The following is a 20,125-nucleotide window of genomic DNA, read 5'->3' as shown; positions in this document are numbered from 1 at the left end:
TGACCTACTCAGGTGACAGAGTTGACAAAACTGTTGAAAGATAAAGTGAGGGTGATTAAAGGTGCCCTGTCTCCCACATCTGTACCAGGTCTTTCTTAATTAGGTGCATTAGTACAGAAAATTCATACATAATCTGGCCTCCATACTGCACCTTTGTATCAACTCTTTAAAAAAAGGAGTCAGCCTTAGAAATAGTCGTACAGCTGAGCCATAGCTTTCAGGGAATGAAAATGCAGCCACCATCATCTAAGTTGTTAGTACACTATGATCCCAAGCAAGACTTGGGATGCTGACATGCGATGCCTCCCCGTACGGCTTCAGGGATAGTATCAGCTTGTAGGTGATCCAATGGAGAGGAATGCCCAATAGTGTATGCATCCAGGATTTTGGCTAATACAGTCAGATAGAAAAGAAAGGTTAGTGGTCATATTTGGAGCCAGGAAGTACCACCAATAGCTTTACAGACATAAATTTGTAATAATAATGGACAACAAACCCCTACTAGGTCTACCAAAGAGGACCAAGCAGTGCTGCCCGTGGTTTCAGGCCAAATACAGTAATGGACTCTAATACTAAGTGTGCATGATTAAAAGTTGGAACACTGTCCAGAAGTCAAAGTGTGGCACTGGAAAAGCACAGCAGCATCTGAGGAGCAGGAGAGTTGACGATGTGGGCATAAGGCCTTCATCTGGAATGTGTGTGGGGGGGAGGGAATGGGCCGACAGATAAATAGGAGGGGGGTGGGTCTGGGGAAGGTAGCTTGGAAGGCGTTAGGTAAATGCAGGTGAGGGTGGAGAGTGTGTTGCTGGAAAAGCACAGCAGGTCAGGCAGCATCCAAGCAGCAGGAGAATTGATGTTTCAGGCCAGAGCCCTTCATCAGCCTCTTCCAAGGATGCCTACCTTGAAGAAGTTCTCCTCTCTCTACAAAGATCTCAGTGATTCCCTCTCTCACTGTACTCCCCAAGTACTCTTCTCTGCCCTGAAGCTCTTCAGCCACTTTCTCAAGCAGACTCATTACCACAGCCACATCTCCTTCCTCAGTACCTTCCTACGGAACTGTCTGATCCCACACGGACTCCTGACCACATTCAGACCAACCTAGTTTGGTCCTGAGCACCATACTCAGTACACTACAAATCTGAAACTGCTCATTCCTGATACAGGGCTCCGGCCTGAAATGTCGATTCTCCCGCTCCTCAGATGCTGCCTGACCTGCTAGGCTTTTCCAGCAACACACTCTTGACTCTGATCTTCAGCATCTGCAGACCTCACTTTCTCCTAGATGCAGGTGAGGGATGATGGAGCCGGAGGGACCAGATCATAATTGAGGAAGGCCTATTATTATTGGGAGCAAGAGTGATTGTCCTGAGTAAAGTTCAGATACTGGCTGAACTCCATGAGGGTCATCCAGGGGTTTCCAAAATGAAGATGTTGGCAAGAAATTATGTTTATGGGCCATGATTGGATGCAGACATAGCAGTGTTGGTGGGGTAATGCCCAGAGTGCCAACAAGGGCAAAAATTAGCATAAGCAGCTCCCCCACATTTGTGAATATGGCCTGGTTAACCCCTGATTCCATTACACATTGACTATATAGGTTCTTTCATGGACTGTGTTCTTAAACATTGTGGATTTCCACACAAAGTGGCTGGATGTACATTGAGTTCATTTGCCAAATATGGGGATAACGATAGAACTACCATATGCCTCTTTTGCAATACGTGGTCTCTCAGAAGCAGTTTGAGTATTTCCTTAAGTCAAATGGTATTCGTCATACAAGGACAGCTCCCTACCATCCATCTGCTAATGGTCTGGCAGAAAGAGCAGTACAAACTTTGAAGGAGGGCTTAAAGGAAGACCCTACAGCTTCACCAGATAACAAACTGTCCCGACTCCTATTTGATTTATAGGACCACCCCTCATGCAACTACATGCACAGTTCCAGCACAGTTGCAAATGGGGAGAAGACTCCGCATGAGGTAAAATCTGATATTCCCGGACCTGTGGAGCCAGATGAAACTGCATCAGAAACACAACTGCTGGACAAAAGACTCCACTAAGGAAGAAAGACAAATTACTTTGGGGGACCAAATTTGGTGTAGGAACCATGGGAATGGCCATGCATGGGTAAGAGGCATGGTCGACACAAGGTCAAATCCAGTGACGTATAAAGTTCAGGTAGGTGCAATGATCCTGAACAAGCATGTGGACCATAACAAAGTTGCTCGCTCGCAAATGGTGCAGCAGCAAAACATACCTGGCTCCTCAACAGCCTTTCTGACTGTTGTGGAACCCACGGGTTCTCCCTCTCCATCAAGTGTTGAAGATACTTCGGAATCTGAGGTGGACACGGTGGATATCGCCACTTCAATGCCTTTGCTGCTTGAAGGGCAGAATGAGTTTCTTATGAGATGTTTTGAGCGAAAGAGGTAGGCTACAGTGCATTACAAGTGCCCATTTCAAAGGCAGAGTAGGAGGAACTTGACCCAGTGCTAAAACACTCCAGAAGGAGCTGAAAACGAAAAATGCAGTCTATGTCCTCAGACTCATAGCGGGAAGGGATGTAGTGATTGTAACAAGGTCAGAATAGAATACAAGTTCTCTGACTGGGGCTGTTAATCTGGTCCAAACAGGAAGCTCGGGCTGATAAAAATAAACAGGAGTGTCAGAGGTTCTGTTCACTCAGACCTGGCTCTGAGGAAGCTGGATCAGTGGTACTGGAAGAGCACAGCAGTTCAGGCAGCATCCAACGAGCAGCGAAATCGACGTTTCGGGCAAAAGCCCTTCATCAGGAAGCTGTATCAGTGTCAAGTGCTATGCATGTGTAAACAAAGGGTGACATGGTGACAAGATACTGGCCTCTGCAGAGTATTTCATTGTGAGGTTAAGTACGTTGGCAGGAGGAATAGAGGAACTTCATTCATCTCTGCCTCCTGACTCTGCTGTTATAGCCATCACTGAGGTGGTGCTGGGGAAGCTGAAAGGTCTGCAGATGGATAAATCATTCAGACCGATGGACTACAGACCAAAGTTCTGAAGGAGGTAGTAGAGGAGATTATGCACGCAGTGGTGAGGATCTTTAAGGAATCACTGGAGTCACGGAGGACCCCAGAGGACTGGAAAATGACTAATGTAACACCCCAATTTAAGAAGATAGTCTTTTATAAGCCAGTTAGCCTTACCTTGGTTGAAGAGTTTAGAATCCATCATTAAGGATGAGATTACAGGGTACTTGTAAGTGCAAGGTATAAAATAGGGCCAAGTCAGCTTGGCTTCGTCAAGGGAAAGTTATGTCTGACAAATCTGTTAGAATTCTTTGGGAAGATAACAAGTAAGTTAGATAAAGGAGAGCTAATGGATGTGATCCATTTGAACTTCCAGAAGGCCTTTGACAAGATGCTGCATTGGAGGCTGATAAATAAGATCAGAGCTTATGGTGTTAGGGCTAAGGCACTGGCAGGATAGAGGATTGGCTGACTGGCAGAAGGCAGAGAGTGGGGATAAAGGGGTCTTTTTCAGGATGGCAGCTGGTGACTAGTTCTGCAGGTGCCAGTGTTGGGACAACTATTCATATTGTATGTTAACAGTCTGGACAAAGGAACTGAGGGCATTGTTATGAAGTTTGCAGATGACACAAAGACAAGTGGAGGAACAGGTCATGTTGAGGAAGCAGGGAGGTTGCAAAAGAGCTTTGACAGGCAAGGAGTCTAGACAAAAGTGGCAGATGGAGTACAATGTGAGAAAGTGTGAAGTTATGCACATTGGTAGGAATTGAGGCATGGTCTATTTTCTGAATAAGGGAAGACCTCAGAAATCCGAAGTACAAAGGCACATAAGAGTCCTAGTTTCAGGGTTCTCTCAAGGTTAACATGCAGGTCCAGTTGGCAGTTAGGAAGGCAAATGCAGCTTTCATTTCAAAAGGGCTATAATACAAGAGCATAGATGTATTGCTGAGGCTGTAATAAGTATCTGGTCAGACTGTATTTGGAATATTGAGAGCAGTTTTGGGCCCTGTTTCCTGGGGATAAAGGGCTTGTCATAAGGAAGAGCAGTTGAGGACTTTGGGTCTATACTTGATGGTACCTAGAAGGATGAGGGAATCTGATTAAAGCTTACAGAATACGGAGAGGCCTGGATAGAGTGGACTTGGAGATGATGTTTCCACACTAGGACAGACCACGATCCAAGGGCACAGCCTCAGGGTGAAGGGTCAACTTCAAACTGAGAGGAAGAGGAATTTCTTAAGCCAGAACATGATGAATTTGCAGAACTCATTGCCACAGAAGGTAACGGAGGCCAAGTCATGGAATGTATTCGAGACAGAAATAAATAGAATTAATAATTAAGGGGATCAAGCGTTAAAGGGAGAAGGCAGGAGAATGAGATTGAGAAATATATCAGCCATGATCGAATGCTAGTGCAAACCCGATGGGCTGAATAGCATAATTCTATTCAGATATCATGGTTATATGATCAACTTAATGTGAAACTCTAGGCAGTGATTTGAATTTGCGCAAACACATTTGCTAGCAAAGATAGCAAACTTTCCTCTGGTAAAATTTTTGAAATGCAAATATAGAAATGAAGTTCTCTGATGATTTATGGAGCAGCTAAGACACACTGGCCAAGCCCAAATGCCTATAGGGTTTTTCCAATGCATAATTTTTTTTAAAAAAAGCCAGTATATGGGGGTGTCAGCACGTGGTTTTAGATGAATACGTTTCATTAAAATTAGAAGCAGAACTGAGAGTAGCCTAGTGAGTCAGTCATCACGTTCTCCAAAGCAGAGGAAGAGGCTCATAAACAGGAAATATGCATCAGAACAAATCAAGATGCTTGGATTGCCAGTACAGATCTTTAATGTATTTTAAAATTTATTCTTGGTCTTCAAACCTTTCCAGTTCCATCAAAATCATTAATACCAACATGGACAATGACAACTAGATCCCTCCTCTTCAAGTTCCTCTCCAGCCCAAGGTCAGGGTTAAGAGCATTTTTAGCTCTTAACCCTGACCTTGGGTAGTGACACAGCCTTTGGGACGCACACAAGGTTGCAAAGAAAAGCCTCTATGCCCTAGTTTTATTGTTTTCTAATTCCTACGATCATCTTATTTCCTCCCCTCACTTGAATGGCTCTCTGTACCATGATGTCATGGTCAGTTTGCCATCTCTACTCCCGTGCATACAGCTTGCAAGAACCTCTTAACTGTTGGACAACTATTGGGACAGGTTTCTTGAGAGCTGTCCTTTGGTCTTTCCACCTGCTTCACCACAACCAAGCCCACCTGTTCTTGATCACAGAGCAAGTTAGAACTACATAATCTAAGGGTGTTGAATGCCTTGTGAACAAAGTGTCCAGGCATCTTTCTCCCTCCATGATGTGATGTAATATCTGCAGCTTGAACTCTAACTCAACTCAGATCTGAATTTGTTCAAGCCGCCAACACTTGGTACAGATTTCTTTATGCTACTCTTTCCTTATTACTATACCTTCAAGAGTATGGTACCTCTCAAAGATCATCAACTGAAACATGAAACAGTTTCTCTTTCCAAAGATGTTGCCTGACATGTTGAACATTTCTACATTTTAAGATAACCAGCATTCTCCTCTGTAATATGGACATTTTTCAAGATGTCACCACCTATTTCCACGTTCTATATGTTCCACGCCCTTTTCCACAGTAAAAACTGATGCAAAACATTTGTTTAGTATCTCCCCCATCTCCTGTGGTTCCACACAGCTTTGAGGGGCCCTATTCTCTCCCTAGTTACCCTTTTGGTCTGAATGTATTTATAGAATTCCTTTGGATTCTCTTTAACCCTATTTGCCAAAGTTAACTCGTGCACATTTTGTCCTCCTGATTTCCATCAAGTGTACTCCTACTACCTTTATACTCTAAGGATTCACTCGATCGCTGCTGTCTATATCTGACATACGCTTCCTTCTTTTCCTTGACAAAAATCTTAATCTCTCTAGTCATCCAGCACTGCCTACACCAGCCAGCCTTGCCTTCCACCCTAACAGGAACATACTGTCTCTGAATTCTCATTATCTCATTTTTTGAAGGCTTCCCATTTTCCAGCTATCACTTTACTTGCAAACATCCACTCCCAATCAACTTGTGAAAGTTCTTACCTAATACCGTCAAAATTAGCATTCCCCTAATTTAGAATTTTAACTTTTAGATCCAGTCTACTCTTTTCTATCACTATTTTAAAACTATAGAATTATAGTCACTGGCCCCAAAGTGCTCCCCCACTGATACCTCAGTCACCTAGTAAAAAGTGAGGTCTGCAGATGCTGGAGATCAGAGCTGAAAATGTGTTGCTGGTTAAAGTACAGCAGGTCAGGCAGCATCCAAGGAACAGGAAACATCGAATTTCCTGTTCCTTGGATGCTGCCTGACCTGCTGTGCTTTAACCAGCAACACATTTTCACCTCAGTCACCTGGCCTGCCTTTGTCCCAACAGTAGGTCAAGTTTTGCACCTTCTCTATTAGGTACATACATCCACATACTGAATCAGAAAATTTTCTTGTACACACTTAACAAATTCCTCTCCATCTAAACCCTTAGACTAAGACTGCCATAGTATTATGTTTGGAAAGTTAAAATCCCCCATCATAATCACCCTATTATTCTTACAGATAGCTGAGAATCTCCTTACAAATTTGTTTCTCAATTTCCCGCTGACCATTAGGGGGGGCTGTACTATAATCCCAATAAGGTGCTCATCCCTTTCTTATTTCTCATTTCCACCCAAATAAGTTCTCTGGATGTATTGCCAGGAATATTCTCCCTACATACAGCTATAATGTTATCCCTTTATCAAAAACGCTACTTCTCTTCCTCTCTCGTTCCCCTACTCCCCACCTTTCTATTCTTCCTATAGCATTTGTATTCTGAAACATTAAGCTGCCAGTCCTGTCCATCCCTGAGCCATGTCTCTGTAATTTGCTGGCAAATGGGACTAGATCAATTTAGGACATCTGGTCAGCAAGGACGAGTTGGACCGAAGGGTCTGTTTCCGTGGTGTGGCCTCACTAAGGCTGGAACAATATATCCCTGCTCCTGTACTCGAAACCTCTTGTAACAAAGGCCAACATACCATTTGCCTTCTTTACTACCTGGTGCACCTGCATGCTTACCTTCAGTGACTGGTGCACATGGACACCCAGATCCTGTTGCAGACTCCCTTCCTCCAGTTTACAGCCAGCCATTCAGGTAGTAATCTGCCTTCTTGTTTTTTGCTTCCAAAGTGAATAACCTCACATTTATCCAAATTTTATTGGATTTGCCATTTATTTGCCCACTCACCCAACGTGTCCATATCATGCTGAAGGACCTCTGCATCCTGGTCATAATTCACCCTCCCACCCAACTAGGTATCATCTGTGAACTTTGAGATGTTACATTTTGTTTCCTCATCCAAATCATTTACATATATTGTGAATAGCTGGATAAAGTAGACAAGACTAAACAGTGCAACAACAATACCAGTAGATTTGATGAAGAATTTTAATAACATAACTCTAATTCAAGATTCCGCACATTATAAATGTGTTAACATTCATTATCATCAGGGGTTTATCATCCAGTCAGTTTATGTTTGTGACTTAACATGAACATTTACTAGAATATTTAAGTTAAATAATGATACACTGCACCATGTGAACTCAAACATCAACATGCTATACCATGAAGAGTGTGACATAAACATCATTCACACAAGAAGGCTAAGTGTAAGAAAAAAAAACTGGAGTCATCTACATTATAAAGAGAGACCTGTCAGGAGCTAGCTTTGGTTGAATAGCAATAAATATTGCATAACTCAGATGGTTGGCTGTAAGAAAAAGCAGCTACAAGTGTCGGAACGCAGTTAGTGATCCTGAAAGGTCATTTGCAATCTCATCACTGAAATTCAAATAGCTTCAGTTTAGTTACTCAACACTCAGAAATCAACATTATTATAAGTCTTGTTAATTATGAGTACACATATTCCTTTATCTGTATACACACTACTGGTAATGTATAGCCATTTTTCAAGATTCTTGAATGTACTTTGTGAGGAAATCTCTCACTTCTGAAATGTGAGCCAGTTCTTTAACAGCAGTATCTCGGTTCCTGAGTTGTACTAAGCCACTCTCCAGTGTGGTGTCACTAATGACAATTGTGAATATTACACCCATTTCATCGTACCTGCAAAACAGAAAATCAAGTAACATTGTACAGAATGTGAGTACTCAGATAGAAAAATGCAAATAGTGAATCATTACCAGGAAATGGAAGGACTGTATCTTAGTTGGAACTTGGAGTTTCCCTTAGTAAAATAATTTGCGAATTACTTATAACTTTCACTTGTTTGATGTGGCAATTTAATCAGGTCACAAATCACACATTTTCCCTAAGTTATGATTCAATAATTCCATCACACAACAATCCTCCAACCCTTTGAGGCAATTAATGAGAGAAAGTAATGACAGCCAAAATTTAAGAGTGATCACAGTCTAGGATAATAATCTATTCAGCTAGTTAGAGTGGTGTATCACGTCACCTTCCACAAAAAATGCTGTTTCCAGTTTATGGAGAATAGCTTGCCTTTTTAAATATATTTCTGCTACATAAAGGAACAGTCTTACAATGAAATGTATTTTTAAAATATATTTTATACACTAAATTGAAGAGATGGACAATCTAAGGGAAAGCATAAATAAGTTTAAAGAACTCTAAATTTTATAGGAACATCAATTCTCTTAAAAGATTATCATTGTTACTTCTGGTATTAGAGATTCCAAGAACATTTCCCCACTATTGAAACAATTTTGATACTAGTAATAAATTGAAGTTATTGTCAATGTAAACTGTGTTAAGTGTATGTAACTTCAGACCAGTTCTAGATCTACAGAGCTGACCAACCTGATAAAACAATGCTACAGGTGGGACAATTGATATCCCAGTACAAGTGAAGGGACTTCCAGCACTAGATTGACGCTTGAGCATTGTGAAAACATAACTATTCACAACTGAGCAACTCTATGGCTTTACCTACGAATATCTTTGGAGCATGTAGAATGCAAGGAAAACACGGTTGTTAGGCTTTCCATGGCAGTAATAAAATAGTCTGATTTTTTAAAAAAATAATTTTATAGACAATTTTATCAGGGACCAAACATGAGTCTTCTTGATCAAAGAGGATTAAGGAAAGTAAAAATGGAACAACTGAGGAAATCAGCAAGTTAGAATGTGTGAAACAATCAAATGAGGTTTAAAAAAAAGTTGAATTAGGAGACCGTGAAATAAAGACAGAATGGAAAAGAAAGGCATTTTTACAATCTTGCATGAACTAGGAGCAGGGTGGGCTTATGCCCAATCCGCTATTTAATAAAATCATTGCCGATCATATTACTCCACATTCCCACTTGTCCAAGATAAAGTTTCATTAGGAATCCATCTATTTCTGTCTTTATGATTCCAAGATTCTGATTACACTACATTCCGAAGAAGTGAGTTCTAAACACTTCAACTTCATGAGAGAAAAAAATCCTAATTTCTGCCTTAAATTGGCAATCCTTTGTTTTTGAATGGTGACTCTTAATTCCAAATTCTCTCAAAAAATATCCTTTCTACATTACTGCTGCTCATACTCTATGTTTCTATCAATTCTTGCTCTTCCAAACTACAGCAGATATATAGCCTGTTGAATCTTTCTGCATAAGTCAACCTACCCATTTCAGGTATTCATTGAGTAAGCCTTCACTGAACTACTTCCAGTATACTCATCTCCATATTTAAGGAAGGGTACTGCACACTAAGATGGTCCAAACTTTTCACATGAGGGACCACATTTCAATTCTTTTCTCTCTGGGAGGGAGAGTGGCAAACATTTTGCACTGAAATGAAGGTTACAAAGTTTTATTTTTTGGAGAAGCTTAAATACAGTTTGATAAATGATGATTTCTCTTTTTAAAACTAATTCTTCTGAGCAAGAATTCCTATTCGGCTGTGGGCACGAAAGTACTAGGTTCAAACTGAATGCACCCCTGGAAGCCCCAAGTAAACAACTAGAGTTCCCTGAATGAATGACCAAAAGGAAATGTTGTAAAGCTGACCAATGAATAGCTTACTAATCAATCAAGCTTATGGGAATAAAAATTATTGAGGACAACCTGATAGTCATTTCCCCCTCATGTCATGGCTAGATTTGCAGTTCCCTTCTGTCAACTGATTTCATTGCCAACTCTCGTTGTGAGGATCTCATCTCCTTCCCTCTGTTGGATTGTATGAAATGGTCTCACTGGCATCAGGTTGGGCACCTCTACAGTACTCCAGATATGGTATTACCAATGCTGAAGGATAATCTCACTAATTTGGTATTCAACCCTCCTTCCAATAAATAACATTTATTAACTTTCCTAATTATTTAGCTGAACACTCATCTTTTGCAATTTATGGACTATGACATCTAGATCTCTCCACATTTCAGATTCTGCAACCTCTCACTATTTAAATGAAATGATTTTTTTTCATCCTGCCAAAATGGACAATTTCACATTTTCCCACTTACTCTCAATTTACTGGATCTTTGTCCACTCATTTTGATATCCCTTTGCAGTCTCTGTCCTGTTCACACTTCACTTTTCTAACTAACTTTGTGATATCAGCAAATTTAACAACCACATTTTTGGGTCCTTCACTACAATATAAATTGTATAAAGTCAAAGCACTGATCTTTACGGCACAACACATCATGCCAACCAGAAAATTGCCTAATCTGATCCCTGTATGCTAGTCAACCCTCTATCCCTACAGATGTTACTCCTTTCACTATGAGCTCTTATCTTCCTCCCTTTAATGGGGCACCTTATCAAATGCTTTCTGGAAATTCAATTGGCTCTCCTTCACTCTAAAGCCCAGTCCTGAAGAAGGATTATACCTGAACCGTTGACTTGTCCACCTCCTGATGTTGCTTGGCATGCTGCATTCTTCCAGTCACCTGCTTGTCTACCTTGGATTCCAGCATCTGCAGTTTTTTTTTGTCTTCTTTATCTACAGCATAGTACTTCTTCAAACAAGTCCAATAAATTGGTTAAGTATAATTTCCTTTTCTAAAAACCTTGTTCATTCCCACTGAATACCTTGAACCTGGGACCTACTACTGACATCTTTAACAATAGCTTCAAGCAACTCCCCTCTGAGAAGTGTTCATCTATAGTTTTCCGTCTCCTTCTCTCCTTCCCTTTTTGAATAAGGTTACATTTTACCTCTTGAAGGAATGAGATATCACCATTTAAACTGTTCAGTTTCTGGCCTGCAAAAGCACAACTGGCACTGTATTAATAACTTGTCATCAGCTGAGGATTCGAGGATTATGTCTATTCAAATAGCAGATCTTAAGCCATATGGGATGGACATCCTATGAGTTAATGGAATTCAGACTGCAGATTTATTTTCCTTCTCTGCCACCACACTCTCTCATCGTTAAGGTATCTGGACTCAAAGCATTATACAGCTTGATGGATAGATTGTCAACAATTTTGACAACTGGCTTAAACGCCACCCAGTTAACAAAATAATGCTTCAAGAGGGCTTTACAGTACATATAAAGCATTTTATTTGTCCTCCCCTGGAACATTGGCAATTGCTAAATTAAGAAAACAGGACCGCAAGGATGACACATATCAGCCATCTAGATGCAGTCCTCATTCCAATCATAGGTGATATTATAGGAGTTTTGCCTGAATTCTTGTAGAACTAGTTTTAAGGAAGACTTTGGGGTTTATTTACACAGTCCTGTCTTGAATCTGAAAAATATGGTGGAAGCATGATTGATGCAATTTCTGAAACACAGCCCACGATAGGTTTTAGAGCCAGTTTGATTGTAGCTAACAGATGCTGCCTCAGGCAAAAGGCTTTCAGGTTTAAAAAAAACACTTGTACAATGAAAGGGGAGTGGCCAGTTCTCCCAGGTCAGCTTTACTCTGGTTTGGTCTGGCTATTCAGTGAAAGCAGTCAGGCAGTTGAAAAAGCTGCTGGACCCAAAGAAGCAGGTCCAGGCTGATCCTTATCTTTTTCTTTGACTTCTCTCCTGTAAAAACATGAGTTTGATTTTACCTTTTGTGCCAAGGGGTGCTTATGGGCATTGTTACAAGTATTGGGAACAGCATAATTAAATTGTTATAATCAGTTGGGTTTTCAGACAAATGAAGTTATTCAGTATTCTGTTCTCTTTTGTTTGTTTCATTCGATAAACAAAACAGAATTTATTTCCAAGATTAAAACTAAGTGGTTTGACCAGCTGCATCACTCGTGGAATATCCGCCTCACACCTGCCTAAAACAACTAGCACAGTTAGGGTCTGGGCCACTCAAAGTGTCTTGAGCAGGTCTGGCCTGGTCCATAGCCATTAGGGTACAACAAATACAATACCCAAGATTGGAGGTGGTACAGGTGAAATGCTGCTTCACCTGGAAAGAGTGTTTGTGTGTCAGGATTTTCCCTATGGAAAATAGGGAATTACCCAAGCCGTTTCTACAGCTTAATGTTGTAAGTTTGCTTGCTGAGCTGGTAGGTTTGTTTTCAGACATTTCATCACCATGCTAGGTAACATCATCATTGAACATCAGGTGAAGCATTGGTATTCTGTCCCGCTTGTTATTTATCTGTCTTGCTTTGTTGTGGCAGGTGATATCATTTCTGGTTTGGTTTCTGAAAGTTTGGTAAATGAGGTCCAAATCTAGATGTTTGTTAATGGAGTTCTGGTTTGAATACCAGGCCTCTGGGAATTCCTGTGCATGTCTTTGCTTGGCCTGTCCCAGGATGGATGTATTGCCCCCGTTGAACTGGTGTCTCTCTTTGCGTGTATGGTTGCCTTTTGGTGGCTAGTTGGTGCTCATGTATCCTGGTGGCTACTTTCCTGCCCGTCTGTCCAATGGAATGGTTGTTGCAGTCCTTGCAGGGTATTTTGTATATGATGTTTGTTCTGCTGGTTGTTGCTACGGGGTCTTTTAAATTCATCAGGAGCTGTTTCAGTGTGGTGGTAGGTTTGTGGGCCACCATGATGGCATGGGGCCGGAGTACATAAAACATAGCATAGTACAGTAGAGTACACGCCCTTCAGCTCACAACATTGTGTCGAGCATTTATCTTAATCTAACTTCAACCTAACCTACACACCCCTAAATTTACTGCCATCCACGTGCTTGTCCAGCACCGTTTAAATGTCCCTAATGTCTCTGACTCTACCACCACCTCCGGCAGTGCATTCCACGCATCCACCACTCTGCCTAAAGAACCTACCTCTGACATCTCCCCTAAACCTTACTCCAATTACCTTAAAATTATGACCCCTTGTGACAGCCATTTCTGTCCTGAGGAAAAGTCTCTAGCTATCTACTATATCTCTGCCTCTCATTACCTTGTACACCTCTATCAAGTCACCTCTCTCCCTTCTTCTCTCCAGTATGAAAACCCCAGCTCACTCAACCTCTCTTCATAAGACAAGCCCTCCAACCCAGGGAGCATCCTGGTAAATCTCCTCTGCACTCTAACATCCTTCCTATAATGAGGCGATCAGAACTGGACACAATGCTCCAAGTGTGGTCTAACCAGGGTTTATAGAGCTGCAGCAAATCTTTGCATCTCTTAAACTCAATCCTCCTATTAATGCAAGCCGAAACACCATATGCCTTCTTAACAACCCTACCAACTTGGGTGGCAACTTTGAGGGATCTATGTACGTGGACACAAGATCCTGCTGTTCCTCCACACTGCCAAGAATCCTGTCTTTAACCTGTATTCAGCATTCAAATTTGACCTTCCAAAACAAATAACTTTGCATTTATCCAAATTGAACTCCATCTGCTACTTCTTAGGCCAGCTCCGCATCCTGTCATTGTCTTATAATCTGCAACAGCCCTCGACACTATCTACAACACCACCAACCTTTGTGTTATCAGCAAACTTACTAACCCACCCTTCCACTTATAAAAACAAAAAGCAGACACCCAAGAACAGATCCCTGAGGGATACCACTGGTCATCAACCTCCAGCCAGAATACTTTCCATCCACTACTGAGAAAGTCTATAGCCTTAAAACATCCTTAAACATTTAGATTAAAATGTAATACTGAATTATAGAACACATTTGCTGCACACTAGAAAATAAGCCGACAGGCAGGAAGGTGTCAGGCCACAAAAAAGGGGGAACCCAGGACATGCAGAAGATAAAAACATCTGTTCTCGTCAAGTGATAACAGGATGCTCTAAGAACATTTGCCTTAACATCAATGAATCTGTGTAAACAGGGCACCAAGTGACAACATTCACGGCTGTTCACGGGAAAAACATTTTTCTGTTACAAGTCCCTGACTTGGGTATTCAAAAGAACGAGAGTGTGAGAGAGAGAGTGCGAGAGAGAGAGAGAGAGAGTGCGAGAGAGAGAGAGAGAGAGAGAGTGCGAGAGAGAGAGAGAGTGCGAGAGAGAGAGAGAGAGAGAGTGCGAGAGAGAGAGAGAGAGAGAGAGTGCGAGAGAGAGAGAGAGAGAGTGCGAGAGAGAGAGAGAGAGTGCGAGAGAGAGAGAGTGCGAGAGAGAGAGAGTGCGAGAGAGAGAGAGTGCGAGAGAGAGAGAGTGCGAGAGAGAGAGAGTGCGAGAGAGAGAGAGTGGGCGAGAGAGAGAGTGCGAGAGAGAGAGAGTGCGAGAGAGAGAGAGTGCGAGAGAGAGAGAGTGCGAGAGAGAGAGAGTGCGAGAGAGAGAGAGTGCGAGAGAGAGAGAGTGCGAGAGAGAGAGAGTGCGAGAGAGAGAGAGTGCGAGAGAGAGAGAGCGAGAGAGAGAGTGCGAGAGAGAGAGTGCGAGAGAGAGAGTGCGAGAGAGAGAGTGCGAGAGAGAGAGAGCGAGCGAGCGAGAGAGAGATCGGGAGAGAGCGTGAGAGAGATCGGGAGAGAGCGTGAGAGAGATCGGGAGAGAGCGTGAGAGAGATCGGGAGAGAGCGTGAGAGAGATCGGGAGAGAGCGTGAGAGAGATCGGGAGAGAGCGTGAGAGAGATCGGGAGAGAGCGTGAGAGAGATCGGGAGAGAGCGTGAGAGAGATCGGGAGAGAGCGTGAGAGAGATCGGGAGAGAGCGTGAGAGAGATCGGGAGAGAGCGTGAGAGAGATCGGGAGAGAGCGTGAGAGAGATCGGGAGAGAGCGTGAGAGAGATCGGGAGAGAGCGTGAGAGAGATCGGGAGAGAGCGTGAGAGAGATCGGGAGAGAGCGTGAGAGAGATCGGGAGAGAGCGTGAGAGAGATCGGGAGAGAGCGTGAGAGAGATCGGGAGAGAGCGTGAGAGAGATCGGGAGAGAGCGTGAGAGAGATCGGGAGAGAGCGTGAGAGAGATCGGGAGAGAGCGTGAGAGAGATCGGGAGAGAGCGTGAGAGAGATCGGGAGAGAGCGTGAGAGAGATCGGGAGAGAGCGTGAGAGAGATCGGGAGAGAGCGTGAGAGAGATCGGGAGAGAGCGTGAGAGAGATCGGGAGAGAGCGTGAGAGAGATCGGGAGAGAGCGTGAGAGAGATCGGGAGAGAGCGTGAGAGAGATCGGGAGAGAGCGTGAGAGAGATCGGGAGAGAGCGTGAGAGAGATCGGGAGAGAGCGTGAGAGAGATCGGGAGAGAGCGTGAGAGAGATCGGGAGAGAGCGTGAGAGAGATCGGGAGAGAGCGTGAGAGAGATCGGGAGAGAGCGTGAGAGAGATCGGGAGAGAGCGTGAGAGAGATCGGGAGAGAGCGTGAGAGAGATCGGGAGAGAGCGTGAGAGAGATCGGGAGAGAGCGTGAGAGAGATCGGGAGAGAGCGTGAGAGAGAGTGCGTGAGAGAGAGGGAGTGAGAGAATGTGAGACTGAGAGAGTGCGTGAGAGAAAGTGCATGAGAGAGAGAGTGAGAGAATGTGAGACTGAGAGAGAGCGCGAGAGCGAGAGCAAGAGAGCGCGCGAGAGAGAGAGAGAGGGAGAGCGCGAGACAAAGAGCGCACTAGAGCGTGAGAGAGAGAGCGCGAGCGTGAGAGAGAGAGCGCGAGCGAGAGAGAGAGAGCGCGAGCGAGAGAGAGCGCGCAGGAGAGACAGCACGAGAGGGAGCGTGCGAGAGTGCACTAAAGAGAACCCACAAGAGAGAGAGAGCGCGCGGGAGAGAGCGCGCGAGTGAGAGAGAGGGAGCGTGAGAGAGTGCACGAGAGAGAGCCCGTGAGACAAAGAGGGAGCGCGAGAGAGAGAGTGTGAGAAAGTGCACGAGAGGGAGCGCGCGCGCGAGGGACAGAGTGAGCGCGCGAGACAGAGTGAGCGCGCGAGACAGAGTGAGCGCGCGAGACAGAGTGAGCGCGAGAGCATGACAGATAGAAGCGCGCGAGACAGAGAGAGAGAGAGGGAGAGTGCGAGACAAAGAGCGAGCGCGCGCGTGAGAAAGAGAGCGCGAGTGTGAGAAAGAGAGCGCGAGTGTGAGAAAGAGAGCGCGAGTGTGAGAGAGAGCGCGAGTGTGAGAGAGAGAGAGCACGCAAGAGAGACAGCACGAGAGAGAGGGAGCGTGAGAGAGAGAGAGTGCACGAAAGAGAACCTGCAAGACAGAGAGAGCGAGCGCGCGAGAGAGAGAGCGCGCGCGAGTGAGAGAGAGCGCGCGCGAGTGAGAGAGAGCGCGCGCGAGTGAGAGAGAGCGCGCGCGAGTGAGAGAGAGCGCGCGCGAGTGAGAGAGAGCGCGCGCGAGTGAGAGAGAGCGCGCGCGAGTGAGAGAGAGCGCGCGCGAGTGAGAGAGAGCGCGCGCGAGTGAGAGAGAGCGCGCGCGAGTGAGAGAGAGCGCGCGCGAGTGTGAGAGAGAGCGCGCGAGTGTGAGAGAGAGCGCGCGAGTGTGAGAGAGAGCGCGCGAGTGTGAGAGAGAGCGCGCGAGTGTGAGAGAGCGCGCGCAAGAGAGACAGCACGAGAGAGAGGGAGCGTGAGAGTGCACGAGAGAGAGCCCGCGAGACAGAGAGAGAGCGCGCGAGAGAGCGTGCGAGACAGAGAGAGCACACATGAGAGTGCATGCGAGAGAGAGAGAGCGCGCGCGCAAGAGAGACAGCACGAGAGAGAGGGAGCACGAAAGAGAACCCGCGAGACAGAGAGAGTGCGTGCGAGAGAGAGAGCACGCGCGAGAGAGCGCGAGTGCGAGAGAGAGCGCGCGCAAGAGAGAGCGCGAGTGAGAGAGAGCGCGAGCGCAAGAGAGACAGCACGAGAAAGAGGGAGCGTGAAAGAGTGCACGAGAGAGAGCCCGCGAGACAGAGAGAGAGTGCGAGAGAGAGCGCGCGCGAGACAGAGAGTGCGAGAGATAGAGATTGCCAAAGAGAGTGCGAGAGAGCGCGTGACAGAGAGAGAGCGCGACAGAGAGAGAGAGCGCGACAGAGAGAGAGAGCGCGACAAAGAATGAGAGAGCGCGACAAAGAATGAGAGAGCGCGACAAAGAATGAGAGAGCGCGACAGAGAGAGCGAGAGAGGGAAGCTCCTCTGCTCATGTCATCCAAGGCTCCTTCACCTTACCGTTCCTTACCTGTCTCAGTGGGACAAACTTATCTAACACTCGTAACAAGTGCTCCTTAAACAGCCTCCACATTTTTGTTGTGCATTTCCCATAGAACAATTGTTCCCAATTCATACACTACAGCTCCTGTCTAATAGCATTATAATTTCCTCTCCCCCCAATTAAATACCTTCCCAAACTGTCTGTTCCTAACTCTCTCCATGGCTATGGTAAAGGTGAGGCAGTTGTGGTCACTGTCACCAAAATGCTCTCCAACCGAGAGATCTGACACCTGTCCTGGCTCATTGCCTAGCACCACAGCCAATATGGCCTTCCCCCATCTACATAGAGTCAGGAATCCTTCCTGGACACACCTGACAAAAACGGCTCCATTCAGACCATCTGCACTAAGGAGGTTCCAATCAATATAGGGGAAGTTGAAGTCACCCATAACCACAACTCTGTTACACCTGCACCTTTCCAAGATCTGCTGTCCAATCTGTCCTTCCATCTCTCTGCTGCTATTGGGGGAGTCTATAGAAAACACCCAATAAAGTGACTGCTCCTTTCCTGTTAGCGACTTCCACCCATATTGAGTCAGTAAACAAACACTCAACGACTTCCTTTTCTGCAGCCGTGATGCAATCTCTAATTAACAATGTTATTCCTCCTCTTCTTTTATAGCCTTCCCTGTTTTTTTTTTAAAAAGATCTAAACCCTGGAACATCCAACTACCATTCCTGCCCTGTGAAATCTATGTCTCTGTTACGGCCACAACATTATAGTTCCAAATATTGTTCCATGCTCTAAGTTCATCAGTCTTATTCCTGACACTCCTTGCATTGAAACAGACACTTTAATCCATCCCTTTGCCGTATCAACTATGTATCCTTGCTGACAGACACTCTGCATTCTATTTCTGCAACTAACCCCTCCTCTGATCTGTAGCTCTGGCTCCCATCCCCCTGCTAAACTAGTTTAAATCCTCCTAAAGTGCACTAGCAAATCTCCATCCCAGGACATTAGTGCCCCTTCCTTCATGTACAGGTCCCACCTTTCCCAGAAGGTACCCCAATGATCTACATATCTGAAGCCCTCCCTACTACACCAGCCCTGTAGCCACGTGTTAAGCTGCACTCATTCCCTGTTCCTTGCCTCACTAGCACATGGCACCAGTAGTAATCCTGAGACTACTACTCTGCTTGTCCTGCTTTTTAGCTCCCAACCGAACTCCCTGAAATAGCCTTTTAGATCCTCATCCCTTTTCCTAGCTATGTCATTGATGCCAATGTGCATTACGACTTCTGGTGCTCACCCTTCCCCTTCAGACTCGATCAGAGACATACTGGGAGACAACATACCTTCTAGAAGTCCCATTCACGACCACAGAATGTCCTGCCAGTTCCTCTAGCTAATTTGAATTGCCTACCACTAGTGCTCTTCTATTCTACCTCACTTCCCTTCTGAGCCACAGAGCCAGGCTCAATGCCAGAGACCTGGCCACTATGTTGTCCCCCCAACAGTATCCAAAATGGTATACATATTATTGAGGGGAACAGCCAGAGGATTCCTGACTGTAACCCACCTACCTTTTTCCTGTACCTGAGATGAGACTACCTCCCTGTAACTCCTATTACCCTCTCCACCTCCCGAATGATCCAAAGTTCATCCAGCTCCCTAATGTGTTTTCAGAGGAGCTCGAGTTGGGTGCACTTCCTACAGACGAAGTCTGTGGGGACACTATTGCTGACTCTTACTTCCCACATCCAACAGGAGGACATGCAACTGTCCTCATATCTATTCATACTGTTCTGAATTCACAAAGAGACTATTGACAAAATGACTAGTAACCTTACCGAATCAGCGCATAACCTTTTGGTTAGAGAGGCGGATGGATGGGAGACACTTTCTCAGTTGTGTTTCAGGTAAAGCAACTGCTCAAATATATCATCTCACTTATTCGGCAGTCCCGAATAAAGGATTAGTTTACCTTCCCGACAGTCCCTGGTACTTGCTCTCACTGCTCCTGCTGCAAAAATGGAGGCCGCTGATCCAACAAGGTAAGTTATTTAAGGATTAGTTTACCTTCCTGGCAGCCAATGTGTCCTTGCTTTCACCACTCTTGCTGCAGTTGCAAAATTGGAGGCCACTGATTCTGTGACGCAAGTTATTTAAGGATTAACTAACCTTCCTGATAAGTCTGGCTGTCTTCTCTGAAATGTCTTTGATGGGTGGCTTGTGTCTTCCTGTTTAGGGTCTGTTGTGCAGGAATCAGTGGACTATACTTTTTAGGTAAGCATTACTCCTCAATACATTGTATTGGTGTTTTCCCTCAGCTTTTCACGGTGTCTGGGTGCTGCAGTGTGTTTTGGCCCATTTAACTAATTAAATAATCTTAACAAATAATTTTCCCATTAATAGCACTGCTGCCTCACAGCGCCTGAGACCCGGGTTCAATTCCCGACTCAGGCAACTGACTGTGTGGAGTTTGCACATTCTCCCCGTGTCTGCGTGGGTTTCCTCCGGGTGCTCCGGTTTCCTCCCACAGTCCAAAGATGTGCGGGTCAGGTGAATTGGCCATGCTAAATTGCCCGTAGTGTTAGGTAAGGGTAAATGTAGGGG

General features: G+C 44.8%; 1 protein-coding gene across 1 annotated transcript in view; it reads right to left on the bottom strand.

Annotated features, from left to right (window-relative positions):
• Positions 1-7,553: 7,553 nt before the first annotated feature.
• polg2 (polymerase (DNA directed), gamma 2, accessory subunit) overlaps positions 7,554-20,125 on the bottom strand; it is a gene marked incomplete at its 5' end in the record, with an annotated part of 65,829 nt that continues 53,257 nt past the window's right edge. Inside the window, one exon of the mRNA XM_060844788.1 lies at positions 7,554-8,199. Within this exon, the coding sequence (XP_060700771.1) occupies positions 8,043-8,199 (157 nt within the window). The remainder of the gene's footprint in view (positions 8,200-20,125) is intronic.

This window comes from Hemiscyllium ocellatum, chromosome 25, assembly GCF_020745735.1.
Source record: "Hemiscyllium ocellatum isolate sHemOce1 chromosome 25, sHemOce1.pat.X.cur, whole genome shotgun sequence".
NCBI lineage: Eukaryota > Metazoa > Chordata > Chondrichthyes > Orectolobiformes > Hemiscylliidae > Hemiscyllium > Hemiscyllium ocellatum.
Note: the sequence above shows the minus strand (reverse complement) of the source record. Positions and strands in the feature narration are given on the sequence as shown.